This window comes from Diprion similis, chromosome 11, assembly GCF_021155765.1.
Source record: "Diprion similis isolate iyDipSimi1 chromosome 11, iyDipSimi1.1, whole genome shotgun sequence".
Taxonomy (NCBI): domain Eukaryota; kingdom Metazoa; phylum Arthropoda; class Insecta; order Hymenoptera; family Diprionidae; genus Diprion; species Diprion similis.
This window is the reverse complement of record NC_060115.1, coordinates 3,349,509-3,372,340: the sequence shown is the minus strand read 5'-3', so window position 1 is coordinate 3,372,340 and position 22,832 is coordinate 3,349,509. Positions and strand designations below refer to the sequence as shown.

General features: G+C 42.3%; 1 protein-coding gene across 3 annotated transcripts; it reads right to left on the bottom strand.

Moving 5' to 3' along the window:
* Positions 1-590: 590 nt before the first annotated feature.
* Positions 591-22,627, bottom strand: LOC124412571 (ets DNA-binding protein pokkuri). Of its 3 annotated transcripts, XM_046892557.1 has the most exons (6): positions 22,623-22,627; positions 22,107-22,109; positions 3,316-3,416; positions 2,492-3,145; positions 1,833-2,082; positions 591-1,610 (listed from the first exon to the last, which is right to left on the bottom strand). In XM_046892557.1, the coding sequence occupies exons 3-6, from the start codon at positions 3,389-3,391 to the stop codon at positions 1,292-1,294; spliced, it is 1,299 nt and encodes a 432-aa protein (XP_046748513.1). In that variant the 5' UTR covers positions 3,392-3,416; positions 22,107-22,109; positions 22,623-22,627; the 3' UTR covers positions 591-1,291. The 3 variants fall into 3 exon arrangements, with proteins under 3 accessions (XP_046748513.1, XP_046748512.1, XP_046748511.1); XM_046892556.1 differs by lacking the exons at positions 22,107-22,109; positions 22,623-22,627 and adding an exon at positions 20,118-20,192 and having other exon boundaries at positions 3,316-3,564; XM_046892555.1 differs by lacking the exons at positions 22,107-22,109; positions 22,623-22,627 and adding an exon at positions 13,756-13,901 and having other exon boundaries at positions 3,316-3,564.
* Between the last annotated feature and the right edge of the window lie 205 nt (positions 22,628-22,832).

Below are 22,832 nucleotides of genomic sequence, written 5' to 3'. Positions count from 1 at the left end.
CGATAACGGCGGCCATTTCATTTTGGTCAACTTTTTTTTACCACTATTTTATTGTTAATATTATTATCATTATTATTAATAAACGTGACAACGCTGCAACAGCCAAGTTTTTTTCTCTCTACGAAAGACAGGTTCCGCAAGTCACAATTGCACTTCATCAAATTGTCATAGTTATTATCATAATAATTGCTATCACCGTAACTAAGATTTTTAATATACGTTCATATATCCTGTTTGACGATATTACAATCTTGTTTTACAATTTACAACACACTGACGAACGTCACGTCTGGATAGTCTCGAAGTTGACCAGCTGGGCGTATTCGCCATTTAGCCACGGTTTATTTTCTGTACGGAGGACATCGTCATCAAAGCCTGAGTGGAGAATTTTTTTCATGATAAGAAAACCCTTGAATCCAAATTTGCACGCGCCAAGGGGGTTCAACTTTTTGGAAGCATATTTTTTCGAGATTCAGTACTTCATGGTACATGAAATAGGTACGCAGAGCTGGATTCCTACATAATTGTTTTTTTTTTTTTTTTTTTCGTATTTCTTGTATATGACTGTTTCATTTTTCCCCTAGTTTTCCTTTTCCATTTTCTTTCTATATTATCCTCTGAATGCTGCAATGTTGATTTTGCAGTATGTGAGACAAGTTGTGATTTTACATCGTCGTGTTGAGATGGCAACATCTTTTCGTCTCGACTTCATTCCTTATCTACAATATCGGCGACACCCGTAAATCGAGGCACATATATACAAATTCATACCGGGTCATTTCGTGCTAACGATTCTCATAAGAAGCTCCACACTGGCAGCTGTAACGTCGTCTGTCACGATTTGCAGCAGTTTAACTGAACGTGTCAATCACCGTAAATTTTCCACACAACTAGTACTACGAACAGCCACGAATCTTGGTGCCTCGAACGCTTACGCTAGAATCCCACGTTGTATACTACAACGCCTCACGGTGGATTTGCACGATATGACCCAGTGTGGCTATCGCGAACAGACGAGTAGTAACGGTTGCACGGACGTCTGCACCGTTTGCACGTCCCAGGCAGAGGCATATGTACAATAGGACATTGCATATGCGGTTGTATACGCATCGGCGTGTAATATAACCATAGTGATATATCAACGCGTCATCAGTCTCGACTCCTCGATTGGTTCGACCCACAATATTTCTGCACACAAGACAGATGAGTCCTGGTGCAATTTGCCAATTTCCACTAAACTATTGCACCCTATTGAGCATTCACGTAAAGTTTCTCGATGCTAGATCTCGCGTCACTTCCGTTCGTCCGGTTCCTGGTTGGTTTTAACGAGATTGTAAGCGTGGCTTCTGTATTTCGGGGGAGGGTCATGGAGCGGTAAGGGTTCTTCTTTCGCTTTTCTATGGTTATCGGGTTCCGTCAGCATTCCTTGTACCACAAGCGGCAAGGGTTCTGTGAGTTGATTCATACTCGACATTGAAAGATCTGTGGGCAGTTCTTCTACCGGCGTTACATTGCAGTCGGCATCCTCGGGCTCCGATTTTATCCGCATTTGTTGGCGCAACAAAGAAATATTCTTAATGTTTCTCAGTTCTGTAGGATTTCGGAGAAACCTGAAATCAGAGAATCGACAAACAAAGTTGAATGGCGGTTAACTCATTGCCCTATTGTAAATGTTTAAGGAAAACTATATATATATATATATCTGAAGTTTAAAGAAGGATATCAAAGCAATTGAAAGTCTTATGTAGTAAGTACAGGTCACGCGCTGTACGCGAACTAAGTGCAGACTGTATAAATACATGGAGAGTATATGATAAGAAAGTAAGACTTACTGATAGCAATGACGTTCACCCTGAACCTTCCTAAGAATGTTTACTCTGTAGTAGTAACGCAGGGCTCTGCTCATCTTGTCGTAGTTCATCGACAGATGATTCTTCTGGATGCCCCATAGACGCGCCAGCCCTGGCGGATCGACGATTTTGAAAACCCCTGTTTCCCGGCTTTTCCACGCAATGTAATGGGTGTATCTTTGGGAAGGGTCGTTCAACAGTTGTTGTAGAAAATCCCAGAGAAGTCGACCGTCTGGAGAGTAGAGCGTCAAAGGTTACATCCTACACATCTATGCATACACGTTATTATATAGAGCGATGTTATCTCGGGTTTGCATTGTTCCGTAACGCGGTCATCGTTCATTTTCACCACATCGGGCCCATACACAGCTCCATATATCGAAGGGGCGTTTGTGGTCGGTGAGTAGTGTGGAAACGATAACACATAATATCGGTACGTGCAATAATTGACAAACAGACGTTGTGCAAAGGCAAGCTTTTCACAAACTTAATTCTTTCTGGTTGTCGTTCAACGTTTCGAGCAATGAAACGTGCAACGAAAAGGAGGGAGAAGAATGAAAGTTTTACAGCAAAAAAAAAAGTAGATAAGTAAATGAAAAATAAAAAAAAGTAAGCGAGGAACCGAAATTTATTGTACTCACTCGTGTTCGGTTCAGGCGCATCGTTCGGAAAGAATTCCCTGGGTGTCCCGGCTGGCCTAAAGGTCCCCGGTGTGACGTGCATCATTTGAGACGTGAAGGTGGGGCTGGGCTGGTCCTTGAAGCATACCTCGCTCAATCTCTGAGTCGCCAGGGCGGTCGGCGTCGCCGGTGGACTGTTGCTCCCCCCCGTCTGGTTGTCCTCGTCCGAGTCGCTCTTGTAAACTTGTGTCTGGGGCTCGGCGTGGCCGGGAGAACCGGCCTGGCTGTCGACGGATGGTGCCGGTGATAGGGTTACGGAATTGGCGGACATTAGGGAGGCAAGATTAGCCGCGTAGGGATTCTCGACCCACGTAGGCGTCGGAGGGTGGGAGTGCGGACTGAGGGGATAGGCCGAGGGTCTCGTTGGTGTGACCGGGCTGCTCGGTAGGCATCTCTGTAGCTGATTGAAGTCCCGGGCGAGCATCGTCAGTACGTTGTGGAGGAGGTCACCCGCCCCGGGGCAACGTTCACCGAAATCCGACTTGGTCAGCAAGCATAGAGCCTTGCCGTTCATTTGGAACATTTCCATGTCAAATTGGGGAAGATCGAATTCACGCTCGGCCCAGCGTAGAAATGCGGCGACGTCCTCCCGGGACCATATTCGCGGATCCGACGCTGTAAACGATAATCATTATAATTTCAACGCATCGTTTTTGCGTGCAAGAATAATCTGGACAAACCAGATCTGTATGCAGTTATCCGTGCATCACTTTATGCACAACAGAAAGAAGTAATTGGATCGAGATAATATGTATATCGCAAATGAATATGAGGGTGTATCTTACCTAGGCTGGTCGGCAGGTGAGTTTTGAAGTCGAGTAGAGGACTCGGTGGTGGATGTGCACTCGGCGGGAAGCTCATTGGTCCGTAACGCCACAATAGATCGCTCGGGCTGAAGGGAAGCGTTATGCCCGGGGGAAGGCGGGACTCCATACCTGTCATACCGCCACCAGCAGATACCGGCGGTAACTGAGGTAGCTGTGTAGTCGAGAGCAGTTTCATAACACGTGGTGGGGTTCCAGCTTTGGCGGCGTCTGTCATTGGGAAAAAAGAGAACAAACGGACGACATGAGATATACGTGCAACGTTCGTTTATAACCTTGGCAGAGTCTTATTCAAAGAGTGACATGCTCCACGTATTTTCCATTTTTTTTTTTTTTTTTTTTTCTACATATATATATATATATACAGCTATTACATAGATAGGAACATCTTTTGCCAGCCATGCGTCAGCTGTCGGCATCTATACGTATAACAATTTGTAACATGAGTATGCGGTGTGTACGAGTACATAAGTCTACGACTAGGTATGTATGTACGTATGTACGTATGTAACAAAAGACACATTCATTTTTCATTATTTTCTCTCGTTGATGTGTATTATAATCTAAAGTGCAGGTTGCACGGGCAACGAATCTTGGCAATTAGCGGGCTAACAGGTAGACAGAATTATCAGTATCGTTATTCTACAGACACTATGGTTATACCTAATCGCGAAGATTTTAGTTACGATTTTCTATACGCGACGTTCCAGCTGGACTTGTTTCAGTAATGCAACCTACCTACCGATGCGACGCAATATGTTCACACCTCATACATGCCTAATGAACGTAAGCAAGCAAGCATATTATTCTCGACCGTATCACGTTCGCTAGTATAACAGAAACGTAAACGTTCCACATGGAATGTAACTTCATTCCTACGTGTTACTGTGTTTAGTGAACAAACAAAGATGAAGAAGAAAAGATTAGCAAAATGAATATCCGGAGAATTTTAATCATAATTGCAATGCAATGAACAAGTGAAAAAAAAGCAATTCCGATACCGTCAGATCACCAAAATGGTACCGTTCGCAGGTTGTTTTAACGATAAACGAGAATGTGAAACGCACAATGAAACACACAAGATCGTTACTCTATGCAGCCTTTCGCTCATCGGCCAATTTATAACGCTTGCAACTTGAAGGTACCGGTTTTACGCAAAAGGGTATCACACACGCTTATAACGTATCACCATGATGGGTTATACGTATTATACGACCACATGACAATGTTTGTATATAACATAACCGAACAATATCACAATTTGTACAAGGATTTACCTATACGTATCGCGATAAATACATATAACTATAAACTCAGTGTACCTTCTTCAAATGAGCCAATAGGTCAAAGAGCAAAGGTGCGAGACGTGAACTGCATTGTGCTAGTAAAAGGAGTTCGAGTTGTATAGTAAATTCGAAATGCGTCGCGCAATCAGTTAAAACAATAATTATGGGCTTGGCTATTTTTACAGCTGGATTGCGTGTATACCATAATATGGCAACGCAAATGAACAACAATCGGTTGTTTTTTTTTTTCTACGGCAACAAAGCTCATTGATTGGATTAATATAAAGATATTATCTGAAAATATAGGAACCAACTGTACAGGCCCTCGGAGGAGAAAAACTTGTTTCAATCGTCGATTCGTATTTAGAGAAAAGTATGAGTATTTATAAATACCTAGGTGAAGCAACGGAAACTAATAAATTGTGCGTAAATACCCGTGTGTCTATGCGCAATGATACGAAGGCAACTCTCCTATGACCTATAGCACACGGTTATAGAGTTATCGCTTTCGAGCGGAAGTTTAAAAAGAAAACGCAGTTGCCGCCGGCACCGGAAATCCTCTGAGACCGGATCTGAACGCTGACCTCTCACGATTTTTCAAGTAATTTCTTGCATTATTTCTCACACTAAGAATTTCTTGTACATACGTATGGTTACGTATAAAGCGTACGAAACGCGTAGAGGCATTTGCGAAATTAATTTTCTTTCAATTTCTCAGTCGCAATATCATTGGGATTATTATAAGCCACATAGATACGAGCTGCACTCCCACGAGTCAAAGGTTCTTCTTTTTAATGTTTTATTCATGTGGGATGTACAGACAGTAGGAAAGAAGGTAGTTGCATAATACATTACGTGAGAACGGTCGATATACATACAGAAAGGTGCCCAATAATATGCAGAAAAAAAATACGAAGACGATGCTGCACCGGCGCATATGTAACCTATGAATCGTTCGCTCGGTTACAGCTTATAGCTCTGGCGACGTCATAATCAGTCTGACATACTTGTAAAATTCATATTCACCGTTATCAATCGGTTGGATTCGTTTCCTTCACCGTCAACTTTTAACGCGTTGTAATAAGCCATTGGCGTTACCGAATAAACCGATTTCCAACCGATTCGAATGAAAACACAGGATAAGTAGATACTAGACACAGGCGTGTTATCGTCGCAAAGATTGAGTTCGAATGTTCGGGACACATACAAGCTCAAAGTTTATAATTTTAACATAACAAGTATATAAACAAGAAAAATATCTTCGGGTTGCTGGCCGAATTCCCAACACAATATTAGAGTTTAAGATTGTGTGATTTCAGATTGTATGCTTTTAGCGATTCGTGGGATAGCGTCGTTTCTTCCTACGGCAACAGGCGTCGTTATTTGCGGATCGTAAGCATACGTATACATACATACATACGTCGATAAATATATGTGTATATATATACCCAGGCGTTGTATAACGGAAGTAAGTACACGCATATTGTTAGTACGCTTGTAAATTATCGTGTATGCATACGCGTATAATAAAATGAAACCCGTCGTGGAATGAAGGGTGGGGAGGGAGGCACGTATTCCGCAGGCCGAAATAAAATTTTGAAATCTTGGCGAGAAAGCTTAAGCTGAGCGTCTCGGTGTTCGCCAAGGATCTTCCTTGTTCCGTCTCGCGTCTCTGACTATCTCCTCACTTTATACCTCTCGCTTCCTGGTTGTATATTTTCAGCGCACCGCGGACCGATCAGCCTCGACAAGATGCTGGGCCGTACTTGGGTGAAATTTCCCATCGAATTGCATAAAGGTATGTCGATTCCATCCTGATGGTAAATTTTTCTGTTTTTCAACACGTTCCATTTTTTTTTTTATTCATTTTTTTTTTATTTTATTTTTTATTTTATCATATAATAGGTAGTCAGTTATACAATAACGATGACGATGGAAATGTAATCGATTTTCGAAAGATGGAACCGCGCCGTTCTTTCTCCAAGTATAGGATTAACTATTTACTACTTGCACTGGGATAGAGACCGTTAATCCTATAATGCATATTTATTTAGGTATATAGTCTCATATTAGTTGTCTCATTCGCATTCGTTGCCACGTTGCTGGGTGTGTTGGGTGTACGAATAAAACGTGTCGAATCGAACAAACAATTTCTGTACCAGTCCGCACAGTTAATATCATTTGACCAAAAGTGACCCCGTTGCGAATTTATCGCAACCCGATAGTTCAATTCGCCTTAGATTTGTCGTTCGACGCAGCAAGCGACGACGGCATGTGGTGGTGGTGGTGGTGGTGGTGGTGGTGGTGGTGGTGGTGGTGGTGGTGGAGGAGGAGAAGGAGGAGGAGGAACGAAAAGAGGAAACGACGACGGCGACGGTGAGGTTGACATGATATGTCCACGCAAAACGAACCGCACCGTCTTTCGACATGTTCCGTGTTTGTCGAGAGACGTACGCAGCATCACATCACATCACATCACATCACACCAGTGCGTATTGCCTGCGATCGGCGACACGGGTTCAGCGAACCATTCAAGGTCATCGTGAAGCATCAAGAAACAGGAAGTGAACGGCAGAGAAATTCACATGTATGGGTATCTCTCGATAGAGAGCGAGAGAGAGAGTGAGAGAGAGAGAGAAGAGAGGGAGATAAACGGTACGATATTTAACCGTCTCCCTCCCGTCAAGCCGTCACGTAGATTTTACACGTCGCGTCTCGAATACGCGAAACTGACGAGTACCTAATAGTCGCGCGACATTAAATCAAACATTCATGCCAAAGCCGAAAAACTTTGAGAATAGAATGAGGAATAGAAATAGAAAAAAAAAAATAAACAAAAAAAGAAAATCAATGGAAAAAGGAATGGATTCTTGAGAATAGACAAAAAGAAAAAGAAAAAAAAAACCAATGATCGAATATTTCGCAATGTACGTGAGTAAGTAACAGTCGGATGTCCGGGTGTGTAGCAGCCGAGTTACCCGGATCCGAGATGTGCTGGCTCGATAGCTGCGACCTTGCAGAGTGCGTTACATAGTTTATACACGTATAGGTACCGTATATAACGTATGACACAAACGGATTCTTTGTCCGCATCAACGGAATTAAGAGGTATACTTATATACGTAGCGACGACGATACGCGGTTCATGTTTTCGTCATGTCTTTCGTCCATACACCATACAAGTTTCGTTGCTTGCATATGCAAGAAATTACGAGTAATATTTGCACTTGCAAATACCAAAAGTCTATATATTCTAGTATAGGTATATAAAATATAGATGGATTCAAGCGGACATCGTTGCAAGGAAATATATGACGTTTGTATGAAAATAAAAATGGCGTATTACGCGGGCTTTTATCAATCGACATGATTAACGAAGAAGATCAAAAAAAATAAATAAAATAAACAAGAAGCTATTTCGCGCTTGTCGTACCAAACAAATCATATCACATATATGTATACCGTCGGTCGTATATATATTGACAAATAACGGCGCCGCGCTGTTGCATTATTATCACTTGTTGCAGGGACAATGAACTTCTTCCAGCGGCGCGCGAGCGTCACGTAGCCGTGGTATCGTTTCTGTTTCTCTCACTCTCTCTCTTTTTTTTTTCTTTTTTTGAAATTATATGACAAAAAAAAAAAAAAAAAAAAAAACTCGTGGTAGGAATCTACACCGTTTTATGGATACAAGAAAGCGATATTTCAATGTCAATGCCTATACCTAGTTACGTTAGACGTATTAAAGGCATGTTTTAGTTCGTTCCGCATACCTTATGCTGATATTTAAAGTAAAAAAGTGCGATGCGGGGTCCGATTTGACCCCGTAAGACACGCAGTGCAGGGCACGAATTAAGCGCTGTACCCAATTCATACAAAAAATGATTAAAGGTGAAAGTAATCACGGTGTAACAATAACAACTGCCCTATACATCTTTATCTTATCTTCGACATCTTTTTTTTTCCGACAAACGTTGACCGTTTATTAAACTTATGCTAGTTGCAATTTTTGCGCACCGTTCCGTTGCATTTACCGAGTAACAGCGGTGCTTCGGATCGCACGTTCATATCAGTTATTGTATATATATATATATCAGTTATGCAGTGGCCGCCGCCGTCGTCGTCGTCGTCGTCGTCGTCGTCGTCGTCGTCGTCGTCGTCGTCGTCGTCGTCGTCGTCGTCGTCGTCCAGGCTAAGGTCCATGCGAGGTGGTGCACCCATACAACGACCGACTCAAGTACGCTATCATCGTGGCGAATGGACGCGTGGTAACTGGGAACTGCCGACGACTGATAAATACCGAATGCCGAGCGAGTGTCGAGTCTGCTGACGATCGAGGTGTCAGTGACCTTTCGTCGGCTTTCGCTCCAGGGCACCTGTTCCCCCAGCCTCGGGGCACACACGCGACGAAGAGACGACGACGACGACTACGTCGACGACGCGGGAGGTGAGTGACGACGAAGTGTCCCACGCCTACTACTGCGTTATCGCATCTTCGAGTAGGATCAACCGCTGTAGTAGAGGACATGAGGCTTCTTTCGTAAAATGTTGTTGCGCGAGCTAATCACCTGCATCCTAAATCAATCATTCTGTATCGATTGATTAACTATTTTGACCGTTGAATCGTTTCTTCTTCCGCATTGCCGAAATCTAATAAATAGGGCGAAACAATCTCCGCGGAGGAAACACGTGAGAAACTTTGAATTATTGTAGTTGATAATAGAACAACGATTGTAGAAACCAAGAAAAGAAAAAAGACATTAGGACAAAAATTCTGTACCTCACAAGAATGTAAAAAACCAATTTCAGTTCCAGAAACGACTGTTATATATAAATCAGAATTTTATTGATTTCAGCTTATCGTAACAGCGTAGGTATATAACGAGTGAAGAAAAAGGAAGAAGAACAGCGTCGAAAAAGGCTTCCAAAATATATGGAGACCCGAAGATAGGTATATGTAAAGTCACGTGACCTAACTCGCGACGGGATCAAACGTAGATGTTGAGAGCCGCTGATCACTTCCCGAAGCGCAGAGCAATGTTAAAGGCTGCACGTGCATGCGAGAGACGAGTAACGCTAACCGGAAGTCGATAAAAACCTCGCTCTACCCTCATCACTCGGCACCAGATTCTCGTCATGGGAACGACCGAGCGCTGGCGGGGAATGGTCCACAGGTCCGGGCGCGTATTCCAGAACACTGCTTGCCGCAGCAAAGTTCTTGGATTTTCCAACACTCGTGTACAAATTCAATAACCGGCATAAGCATTACGAGACGACTCTTACAATTAGCGAATTTGTCGAATCTGGAAAAAAATCGAACAGAGCATAGATTCGTCAGGTGAGTACCTTTGAATCGTGTGCTTTTTATTAACATTCTCAAGTTCATAGACGTCGACGTTTCGTCGCAGTAGAAGCACGTGGCTACATGTAAATGACCTGAATACCGATCCCTTTTTCGAAATATCTCTTCATTGATTCGACTCAATTTCGATTCTTCAGATTTTAATCATTTTATACATTCTTTGGTCTTCTATAGCTAAAACTGATTCATATGATTCGAAATTTTTATTCTCATCAATAATTTGGAATCTTCAAAAGACACTTGTTACATATATTTTTGATTCAGGTAACCTGGGGCAAAATTGACCCGTTTGGGATCGTTTAGAAAATCATATTTCACACTTCAGGCTGATATTTGATAGCGTTATATCTATTATCATAACATTTTCAATTTGACCTGTTTCAATCGCTGAAATAAGATGGATTTTTTTCTATTAACCTGCTAATTCCAGCTCAACTCTAAGCTAGGAAAGCCTAACAACAAGGCCTTAGGATAAGAAAAGAAAAACTGAAACATAAATTCGAAATTTCTTCACGGTGTTCGTTTTGCTCCGTATTTTCGAAAAAATGAACACTTATGCTCGAATGAATGTCAATGACAAGGAACTGTTTTATCGGTAAGAAATTAGTAAAATATCATATTTCCTTATAGGGGGTCTATTTTACCCCAAACTCTCCCACCGGCATTTGGGCCCCCTGACGAATAAAATCAATCAAATTTTGTAGACCATTTCGTATACGAAAATCACACTGTATTTGGATTTCGCGAATCAGCGTCCGTTCTATCACATTATACGTACAGGCTCACCGGATAATCTCCTTTAAACTTTGTTATAAATATGCGAGAAGGAAGTGTCTAATAATAGACCAGTCGGTCGGTCGGTCTAACGATGTACGTATGTGTTAATACAGGAATAGGAGGTTCGTTCGCTCTTGTCTGCGATCCAATTCGTAATAATAGTTGTAACACGCCGAGGAATTCTTGACCGGGTGTGAGCGAGGTGTGCTCGTCGAGCCGAGGATAGATTTTAAATTTTCGCCCTCTATTACCTGTGTATTATAATATATGTAGATGCATCCGTTATAGGTCACAACATTATACTGGTTAAAATCAGTTGTGTGGAGTTGTGATAATACGTGTGTATCGATTCTAATAAATAAGTATAATCGTTATTACATAAAGCCGTATTTTTTCTTCTCTCTCTAAAATTTCATATCTTCGTTAAATTTAAAACTAATATAACAATAACAATCATTTCTTCCCCTTCACGTTTCATCGTCATTATTTAGTATACATATATCTCAATCATTAAGAAAAACGTTAAAATTAGCGCTCGTGTATCGTCACGCTTTTCCAATTTCTGCATGGAAAACACGTGTATGTGTGTGTGTGTGTTAAACTACTAAAAGCAGCGCAACGTAGCGCAGCGCGCATTCTCAGACTACGGACAGACCGGATGTCATCCATCGCTGTAAAGCCATGCCCCGTTTTTCCCGGTCACCGATTCTACCCAACTCCCTTACTACTCCGTCCCCAGCAACTTCTCGCCTCCTCAAGTTATCTCTCGAGATGCGATCGAGAAGATGGACGGCGTTCCGAAAACGCCAATTATTCAATAATATATGTATTACGCTATGACAGGCGTAGTCTCGCTCGGTGAAAATGGAAAAAACGGAAAAGCAATAAGAAAATTAGGTGGAGGGGGGATCAAGGATTGCTATGTTGTAAACGTGTCGCCTGTGATGCGGTGGCGAGACACAGACACATCAAAATTCACCTTCTTCTTCCCTCGTGTAATCAGCTGCAGCGGTACTTTCGTTTTTTTATTTCATTTCACTCTCTCTCTCTCTCTCTCTCTCTCTCTCTCAAATTCCATTTATATCAGTACAAGGTAAACGAATGTGTTTTTGGGTTATTGTATTCTGACGATTCCGACCTAGAATTACCGATTTTAACCTTAAACCGATCAGAAATCAGCTACCCAAGTGTATGTGTGTGTATCTGTATACATATACAGTACGTAGCTATTTTAATAGCAAGACATTACGACATAGATTACAATAGAGGGTTTTTCTTTACCCGAAGATAAATAAAACGCGTCGGCGGCTGTTCCAATATTACATAATCGTATTGGTCGAGATCCGCCTCGATGCCTCTTGCAACAATTAGGCATGGAAAAGTACTCTCGTAAAGTGATTATACATACTCATCCGCTGTTGCATCGGTCTTTTTATGCCCGACGCTCTCTCCAGTATTCGACTATTGGAACCTTCGCTACTTACTACGTATGTTTCATATTTCATTGCATATGCGTATTAAAGTAACCTCCTTAGGACGGCCCGGAGTGTTAAAGACTGAACCTGTAACGATTTTTCAAACTTCCCTTTTCTTCCTAAATTCCAACAAATTTCCATCTCACAGAGATTCTAAACTCTTAAAGTGGCGGTAAAAGACACCGCAGCATCAAACCACGTCAATGGTGAGAAATCTCGAACAATCGATGGTTCTATATATTTGGTTCGAGTGCTTACGGAGTAGGTACATTCCGAGCATTATTCCAGCAGACCTGATGAATTTGCGATCTTACGTAATCTCGCGAGTTTCACAAAGAAGAGAGACAAGTCGCGAACACTTTTTATCACGATACCTACCAACATAAAAAACTAGGTAAGCGACCAACTACCGACGAAAAGTAAACAAGCAAATTAACTTGCGACAGTCTAGCTTTTTCCTTATCTTTATCGTCTGCGTTCTCCTTATCATTTCTTACCACAGTATACCCATTAACAGTTTTGAGGAACTTTGTACGCTGCGAAAAACTTCATTTCTCTCTCATCTTTGGAGAGTTCAGGAGATTCAGACAATGCGATAACACGCGTTTACACTCCCTCCCTTATCGCTCGAGAATATTCAACTGAAAGCTTCGCCGAAAGATGGCATTGCACGCAGTCCCCCCCCGACAAAGGAATCCCCCACCGCGCACAGTGTTATGTACAGTATCGCTCTATAAATACGATCCCCAACCATTTACGAACATTTCTCAAATCATTCGTTGTTAGTAACTCGCCGTATGTTCTTATTCAATCCCATTCTTCAATTAATGTTGGCCCTCTATCGTCTAGTCGGAACATAATATTGTAAATGGCTATTTTGTGATACGCGGTGATATCTTATGCAACTATTTCAGGCTTGAGTAGTTTGAATTTCGTTAAAACAAAGAACTCTGATCGTCGAATGTATCGTATTTATCGAAACAATGCTACGTATGTCCTACAATTAACGGTGAACTGCCTCCCCCCCCCCCCTGCCGCCAATAACTCCATGCGATCAAGAATCGATTCGTAAACAAATTACTAATAGTTTCAATTATATCGTGGAAAGTTCCCGGAAGTGTTGCTCTCGTATTCGTTGTTAGTCCCGTGAAATTCCGTAGAATTATACACTTCAGCGTTTCGACTAAACGCAAGATTTCGAAGAATAGCGGTATGCATTACTCAAGCGCGGTTCTCATTTCCTTAATTGTAAATTCACTCCGTTAACCGGAAATTCTTTCGACATTAAATATTTATTCCGGAAACCAGCAATAAGTAAGGTATAGTTGTGTTGTAACATTTTATCAATAGCGTGTAATTATGAAAAACGTGGAACAATTGCAAAAGAAAAAATGAAAAAAAAAAAAAAGTCTCCTACAAATATAAACAAAGACTTTACCAAGGGAAGGTAAGTAAGTAAGTAAGTGAGATTTAATGAAGAACAAAAGATTATAAAAATTACCTGTCCTCCCACGTTTAAATCCTCCGCTAATCACTGGCACTTGCCGATGTGTAGTAAATTAGTGTCACTTTTCCGTTGGTCATTGGTTAAATCCACACAAGATAAATTGTCACCAATAATTTGTTTTACTTTTAAAAAGCTGTACACGAAATATCACAGATAAAACTGATACAATAATTCATTTCGTATATATGGCACCCTCCTTACTGAGAGATAAGTCTTTCCTTTTCCTTACTCTCAAATTTATTTACAGATAAACAACATACGCGTAGGGGGTTAGAGGGAGGGAAGGAGGGAGGGGGGATCTCTAACATCACTCTCCCGCGATAAGGTTTCGAGTCGAAGGGTGTTGTTGAAAAACCATCAGACTAATCGCACACTGAGCGTAACGTAGTGAGTCGCGTGTTCCGTTATCAGGATTTTGTTCATCACGAATAGAATCCTGTGAGATATAAACGCAGTTATAACAACACACTTGTCGTACATATACCGGCGAAACTCTGTTTAAATACGTATTAAAATCCTTAATTTTTCCCCGTAGATTATAGAGTATCCAACAGATCCCTTCGCGGTTCTCAGTTCGTGGTTATTATCACCCTGGGCACACGACGTTCCACATTTGAATCAACATTTATATTTATATTTATATTTATATTTATATACGAAGCTCGCGCGGACAACGACTACGCGCGGACAACGTATCGAACGTACGACACTCTGCACAACAAAAACGGCCGTCTCGTCTCGAGGTTGGCGAGCGACTGATCCTGCTCGTCGCTCTCGGGAGTCGGGAGTCGGGAGTCGAGTCGGATCTCGGAGAGCCGACGAGGGAGCCGCAATCAGCCGTTCCGAGTACACCTCTTTTGTCCTTCTCTACACGATCCCGTGTCGCTCCTGCCGCCCCGTTACTGCATGCACATTGACGATGGTAGCCGGTGCTTCCTCGCCCCCCTCCACCCGACCCCGCCTGCGCCGTCACCCTCACCCTCGCCCTACCCGCCGCGCGTTTAGGAAGTACGCGACATCGAATAAAAGGTTATCCCTCCGTGCCGCGCTGGCGCATCCACTGATTGGCAACCAGGCAGAAATCTCGGCGCGCGATAGGCTCTTCCCGAGCGTCGAACGGAAATAGTCGAAGTCTTACCGAAGCGACGAGGGGTGGATGGAGGGGCGGCAGGCTGCCAGCGCCAGAGCGAGGCAAGAGGCAGGCAGTTAGTGCGACGAATGAGTGGAGGGGGTGGGGGAGGAGAGGGAGAGCGTGGGGGGGGGGGGCGGAATCGGTCGCTCGGTCGGTCGGTCGCTCGGTCGGCCGGTCGACCGTCCGGGTTATTGCTGGCTGCTGGGCTGCTGTTGTCGCACAGCGCGGCGTGGCGACGCAGGTTCCGAGAGGAGAAGGGGGGGGGGGGGGGGAGCGCATACACTTCCTTGTGCTTCCTCGCATAGATGCGTGCACGTCTGGCGCGCGCGTTGGAGTCGAGGATAGATATGCAAAAGCGCGGTTTACGCTGTTTTTTTTTTTTTTTTTTTTTTTATTCTTTCGATTCTGATGTATATGTGGTTCTCTTCGATTAGAAAGGATGCGTAGATGTTATGTCTGTTTTATTATTACAGATATATTTGTGTTCTTTTCAAAGTTTCGTAGATCTAGGGGTGCGCAAGATGACGTCATTATCATTTGTTCATATTTTCTTTTTATCTTGTCTAATCGATCCTGAGAATATAGAGTTGAAATCAGTTTTTATCGAGTTGAAAGTAATAATCGTATAGGTAGTTGTGCGTTGTTAAATGCATCTGTTTGTATTACACGTAGGTATCTCCTACGGCGTTATACTTTTTCGCAATCCCGATGAGAAGATTTGCAGAGTAGCAATTGATTACAACTTAACAGCGAGACGTGCGTAAATATCGGTCGTTATCGTCGATAGCTCGAATGTCAAAATGTCACGTAATAATGTAGAGGGAGACGGTCGATGTCTACCAACGATATATACGTACATGGGAAGGTGCGTTGTCTTATCACATGTGCAAACGTCAAAGGGTGAAAAAGGGTAAAAGGTATGAGTCACCCGTGATCTACGTGGATCGAATTCCTTTTACCTGATTTAAAATCAGGTATGGTACGTCGAATTCCTATTATATAGTTAAGCGTTTGGATTGCACGTCCTACTTGTAGTTGGGGAGGATGGGGTGGAGGTGCGGGTGGTTGTGATGAGGGTTGATCCATCGATCCACACAGCGGGTGTCTCGGCGGGCGTTGAATCGACGCTTAGTTGCAGTGGAATGTCAGAAACCGTGAAGAATGTCTGTCATAAACGCATTGAGATGCAGCGAAAAGATTCGATGCATGCTTCAGATTTCTTGGAAAACAGCGCCGCGTCAGAGAGAAAGAGAGAGAGAGAGAGAGAGAGAGAAAGAGAAAGAGAGAGAAGCAGTGAGCTGTGGAGACCCATAAGCCGCCCTTCGGCCGTCCGCCCGCAGAGAGGACATAACAGGTCGAACAGGTTTGTGGGTGTCCGGACAGCTACCTGTCCACTCCCCCGCCGTTGCCTTAGACTTATCCAGGCCCCGCTTAATTCCTGCGGAAGGAGCCCTGAATCGGAGCCCCTCACTCAGCTCCTGCCTTAACTTCGTGACCCTCTCGCGGTGATACAGTCCGGCGAGAAAGTAACCACCTTTCCAGTCCCGAATTTTCACTTCTTTCTGCATGTATAATGTATACATTATATAGGTATATAACAAGATGACCATTGAATTTTTCAATTTTTTTTTTTCTTTCTTTCTTTCTTTTACAGCACCGATACCATCGCTTCTGAAATTTAAACGAAGTAATATCATACAACTGTCTTATCTACGTATAATTTTTTGCATCGCGACAAGATATACGTTGTAGATGTTATACATGCCCACTATTTTTTATATAAATATATTTAATATATACAATTTATTTCCTTCGCACGGCACAAGTTACGAATGCAGTAAAGAAACTTCGCATTTTACAGGACGCCGAAGCATAACCGTCCACCTATATCTACTACCTATAGCTCTACCATGAGCAGAGATTTGACCGAAGCAAGTCCTGTCGGCAGGATTCATCCGTCCTTACGGGTTCACATTAACCCCGGATCGTCGTCACTTGGTCGGTCGACCATAATACATTATTTCTATAGACTCACGCAGGTAACACCTGCAGCTGTTTTACCTGAACAAATTTCTCTCCCGACTCCGGCTTAGGGACCCCATGCACTTGCAGACCGAAGGATTAACGTAATCCTTGCCGTATTCCAATAAATATTGTTTTACTTTGGGGTCGACTCGGTGCGGACACCAAGCCCTCCTCCCCCTTCTTGTTACTCATAGTCCGGAGAAAGAAAGGCGGAGATTCTCTTCGAACAAAAGTTGTAATTCAATAAATGACTAATTCTGGCACTATTTACGTCCAAGCCTTACCTTTTATTCCTGTATAATTGTATACAAGGGCAGGTATAAGATGTACGCCGAATGCTATGCCCCCTCCCCCCTCCCCCGCCCCGCACATTTTGTGCAGCAAGTAGACACAGTATTAAGTAAATTAGTAGAGCTACCCTAATTAACGCTGACGCGCTATGCTATTGAGTTTCTCGTAACATAATATCCATTGTTAAGTAACCATGGAATCCTCAGTGATTTTAATTAAAAGCTATCAAGTCAATGAGAATACTCAAAATTTACGATCTGATAATCTCATCGTTTGAGAAATTTGCCATTTGCCTGCAGAGGTGTTGATATAACAATACGACCTTCGTATATACCGTATGGTATACCATACCATAGCCCTGACCTAGTGGAGCATAAGAACTGGGTACGAGGGGTTTTAGGACCGGGGACAGAATCCAGTCATAACCAAATCTTCCCGGATAAAAAAGAATCTCTCCTTCTTTCATTGTATTCGGTTGCAGGAATTATTTATATATATATATATTTATGTGTTTGTATATATATATATATATGTATTTGCTATATTATTTATATATTATATATTGTGTGCGACAAATACACGCTTGTCAGTTCATGGATTATGTTAAAAAGAGATAATTATCAATCCGAGTATTATATCGTCACCCGACTGCATCGACAGTATTATTTATTTGCACTATCATTTCATAGTTCAGTTCATCACCCTGTACTTCACAGTTGGACAAACGTGTGTACAACACGATGTATTTATTATACATTCGCATCGCAGCTCACAACATATATTCATGAGTGAGCAGTCCGCCTGATATTCTCGCAAACTTGCGAAAATACAAGCATGGTAAATCAATAAGTATGTATTGTGTCCATGTTTTCAACGTTAGCATCTGTAACTACTTACGAGCAGACGACACCTGTAACCAGTCTTGAATATGCGATTTCCAACAACCCTTATATACGATTTATACGATTATTGAGACAAGTTATTCGTCGATCGAGTTTTTTGCGAACAATTCAATCGTAATAAACCAAAGCTTGATGTTGTGCCATGGTGGGTGTATAACACAAACGAAAGTCTCGCACTCATCTCGCAGTAACTTGCCTGCAGATTGGTACAAGTAACCAGATTGCAGCACATTGCATTGTTTCTCGCGAATATCATTATTATATGGAATTGATGAGAAATGTGATTTTCGCAGATTTCGCTAATCAGCTGGCCTTGCTTCTTCTTTTCCCACTTCCCACCATCCTGCACATTCTCCTTATTCTCCTTCTTCCTATTTCACAATGCTTTGAAACGGAAGTGCGTAAATTGCAGATAATGTGGGCTGAGCTGTGTCGAGTGAGTCAGTTCCTTGGAGGTACAGAGGCGAGACCGGGCTTCCGTTACCGTCGAGGCATAGTTCCTTCCTTTATACGGTCACACAACAGTACAGAACTTCTACGTTAACCATAACTCAAACCGATACCGAGTCAGGCGGGCAGCCCGGAACTAAAGACGAATACTTGCTTGTTGAAACCTATAAAAATCAGCAGCTCTTGCCCACATGCTACATACACGAATAACCGATTATTAAATTTGAAATTCGTCGATGATCTCTGATGTTATCTGATTGAGACAATAATCTGTGTTATATTATTATTATTATAACCGCTCTTTGTCAATTGTATCGCGCTCGGATCGCACGAGTATATTTATATGTATAGATCTTTATATCGACCGATATCTATTCTTCATCGCGCCAACCAGCTGAGTGATTCCAATTGTTATTGTTAGTAGGCACCGCCTTGATACGAAGAATCGGGCGTGTCATCCACAAGTGGGAAGCGGCAAAAAATATTTCGTACTTTGGAAGCAAGTATTAAAACCGGTTTCAAGTAGTTTCCTTGTTGATTTGCAAACGGGAATCCCCACCGAGCTAACAATGAATAGAAAAATGTTTATATTTTCCATACCAATACCCGTGCACAAACACAGACGAAAAAACGATGAAAGGAATAAAAATCTCAACAAGTTGAAATATTAAAGGAAGTGTTTTGTCTTCGTACAAAGTCACACGAATACATCACAGGTAGAAGAAACGAAGACCGCAATTTGCCTTTCCTGTTCCGGGTACACCTCGTCTGGGTACTTGTATTAATTATAATATATCATCCGTCGTAAGATCAAATGTGACGAGACGACGAGAGACTATACATAAAATACACACGCGAATACATAGGATGTAAACTCATATATGCATGTAAGTAAAAGTATCGGTTGGACGGTCAAAGATGCTCTCCGACTACCGAGAGGATTCGACTTTAGTTCCATATAATATAAGATCTGTACGTATATATATATATGTAGACGACAGATTTGCGTCAGTAACCTTGATTTTTTTCTTTTTCTCTCTCTTTCCTCAACACGCACTCACGCTCGTATATATCGTAATAAGTGTACAACTGTGTGTACATATCCCACGTTCACTTATCACGGCTATAGTTCTTCTAATTATTGTCACTCGACCAGAGATGGTTGGTAAGCCTTTGACTTGTACATACATACATAGATACATACATACATACATACATACATAGAGCGTAGGCTGCGAGACGTTGCTCTGAAACGGAAATTAGATTATCCGACTTCTCGCATTCCTCGACACTTTGCTACAAGGATATTATTCCCCACTTAGCCCCTGCGGCGCACCTGCATACATGATCATACACAACCTATAGTATATGCGCGTGTGTATATATATACGTACGTATAATATATTCTCGCGACACGAAAGTGCATGGTGAATAATATCAGCTTGGAAGCGTCTCAGCGTCTTCGAATGTCATCTCGAACGGTGTATCAACATGCGATTTTCCATTCTAATCACCGTTAACTATATATACTATTACATAATCTTTGTCATACTCACGTTAAAGGGTCCCAAGTTTATTGGAAATTTTAATTCATCCCCGTCCTGAGTTACGACTTGTCGCCGAAAGTGCGGATCATCGTACAGGTTTACTTCCTGAAAAGTTAAAACACTAATTATACATACATACATACATACATGGATAATGAGAAGTGTGTACGTGCGTAAGCATGGACACACACACACACGCAACTTTTGAATACAGAGCTGGAGGAGTTACAGCAATTAATTCGGCATGCGTTGAAACTGTTTGATCGCATATATCTACATCTTATCATACACGCACACACACACACACACACACATAGATCGCACAAGTAGCCGCACAGTTATGCCGGTGTGGCGGGGAGGTTTAAGTTCAGCAGAAGTTCAAGCCTCTGGGTCTTTGTTAAAGATTCTGGACGCGACGTATGCAGGACGCACAAGAATGCCACGTAACGAAGCCCCGCGCGGAGGCGCACATCCGGGAGGATGGGATGCTGGGCTCGTCGGAGCGGGGAAAAAAAAAGAAAAAGGGAAAAAGGAAAAGAGAAAGAGAAAGAGTGGCGGGAGGGAGGGAGGGAGGGAGGCAGAGAGAAGGAGAAGGAGAAGGAGAAGGAGGAGGAGGAGGAGGTGGATGGAAACAGGAGTGGCGTAGCAAGGTGAGCTGGTCTCTTGGCGGGTCTTTCTTCGGACTTCCCGCGGTGCGGAGAACGTTACGGAACAGGAAAGTCGCCCGTTTTAATAGATCGTTTGTCTCTCCTGCTCGCTTATACCGTATACATATACACACGTACGCTGGTATCTATACCCAGATTATTTATGATCTGCGTATGCGTACGCGGATATTTATCGATGTCTTATACATTAGATAGGAGCGTGCAGTATCGTCTGTAGGTACAGCAAGTGTGAGATACGCTTGTTTATTATACCACGAAAGACATTTTCAAGCAAAGCGTAAGTCTTATGTAACCATCGTAATTGCTCCTTGTGGATCTACCGGAAGCGTACGAAACGTGTGAGATATCATGGGAAGATAGCAGAAAGTATTTCGGTAGTCCCATATATATAATTACACAATATCGTTTCGTAGGTTTAGATGGACAGTCCCTGTTTTATGCGGTGTTAGCGCAACGAAGTCAAGACTTCTTCATTGCGACAAACTTCCTGTGACTTGACTGTGACGGTGGTAAAAACGGTAGTTTTTCTCCCCTAAATCGACAGGCTGGTTCTTACCGAGAGGAGAAACCCACGTGCGTCAAGTTGGGTTTTTCGTAGGCTCGCCTAGGGCTGAGAGTATAGAAGCCGGAGAGAAAAAACACCTCCGACCCACGTGATATATACACCGAGGAATGCAGGCACTTGCTACGCGAGGGTTACCCCTCGTCGTAATAATAAAAAAAAAAGGAAAAAAGAAAAAACGAAGTTAATCGTCCTGTGGGAGCCTGTGCGGCACGCATGGCGTAAGATGATAGCCGAGGAAGTTGGGTCAGTTGGTTATGCGTGCACAAATCAGAGAGCTACACCTACAGGACATACCTGTGTGCGTAAAGTTATAGATTTATGCTGAGGGTGCCAGACGAGAAAGCCAGGAGAACCAGGAGGAGATCCAAGAAGGGAAATTCCAGCAACAAGTATGAGAATATCTCGCAATAGTGCAGGGTGTTTCTGAAAATCGAGGAACATCTGATACGGATTATGTATATCCATTTCATAAGTATGTATATATACATGTATTATATCGGTGATGTTGGCTCAATTGTGTAGAATTATTTGTTGCAATGTTATTATTCGTTATAATGGATCTTGTAATCGAAATATACCAATTTATAAATAAAGACGACGAGTGGACTTCGGGATATAAATGACGAGTATAAACTCGAATTGATTTTCGAAATTTAGTCGTGTCGATAATGTAAAGCAATTCTCTTCTCTGCGTGACTGCGGAGTGAGGATTAGTAGGTATACGCAGTCTCGCGAAGATGCGATTAGTTTCCTCTCTTCTTCCACGAACTCATTTATAAAGTCTGGTAAAGACGTCTCCGAAACTTTTTTGCTTCACTTCATGTTCTTTTCTTAATAAATGTTTTCTTCGAAATTTCCACGTCACTACGAGATGCAGTGCAGAGTGCATAAACGGAGCCACGCGAGTCTCTCGACGATTGACGATAAGTTTAATCCAGAAAAACGAAATATTCGAACAGTTCGAAACTGTTCCACCAACTAACCGTTACTTTTTGTATATAAACTCTTTTCCACATTTCAGCCTTGGAATGCGTAGCAAAATTGCAAGGATTTCAAAATTCAGGCGATTTCGTCATTTTCGGAGTTGTTCCGATGTTCATTCATGTCATTCTTCAGAATTTGGATGAAAATTTAGGCGACCGAGGTGTTTAAAATAGAAAATAATACAAAACATTATTCTCCCTACTTCGAACAGCAAAGTCGTTCATCAGTCCCACCGATAATATATAAATTACCGTACATTTTCTCGCTACTTTTTACATCACGTTTCTTCCTATCCACGAGCACACATCACATGAACCAATGATAGATCATTTTCTAATGAAAAACGAATCTGGACTAACCTTTTTAATTAATACTCAACTCCAGCACCGCGTTAATCACGACCGTGACCCAGCTGATCTCGAAAACATATGAAAACTTTATACTCTTCCTCGTTCCAGAGACACGGATTCTCAGTGCTAGATAGATAAAGCATACAGTTTTCATACC

Coding starts and splice junctions, on each gene's coding strand:
- LOC124412571 (XM_046892556.1), bottom strand. CDS start 3,532: ATGAAACTGCTCTCGACTACACAGCTACCTCAGTTACCGCCGGTATCT. Junction 3,146..3,315: donor TCACCTGCCGACCAGCCTAG/GTAAGATACACC, acceptor TATCGTTTACAG/CGTCGGATCCGCGAATATGG. Junction 1,611..1,832: donor GGTGAACGTCATTGCTATCA/GTAAGTCTTACT, acceptor CTCTGATTTCAG/GTTTCTCCGAAATCCTACAG.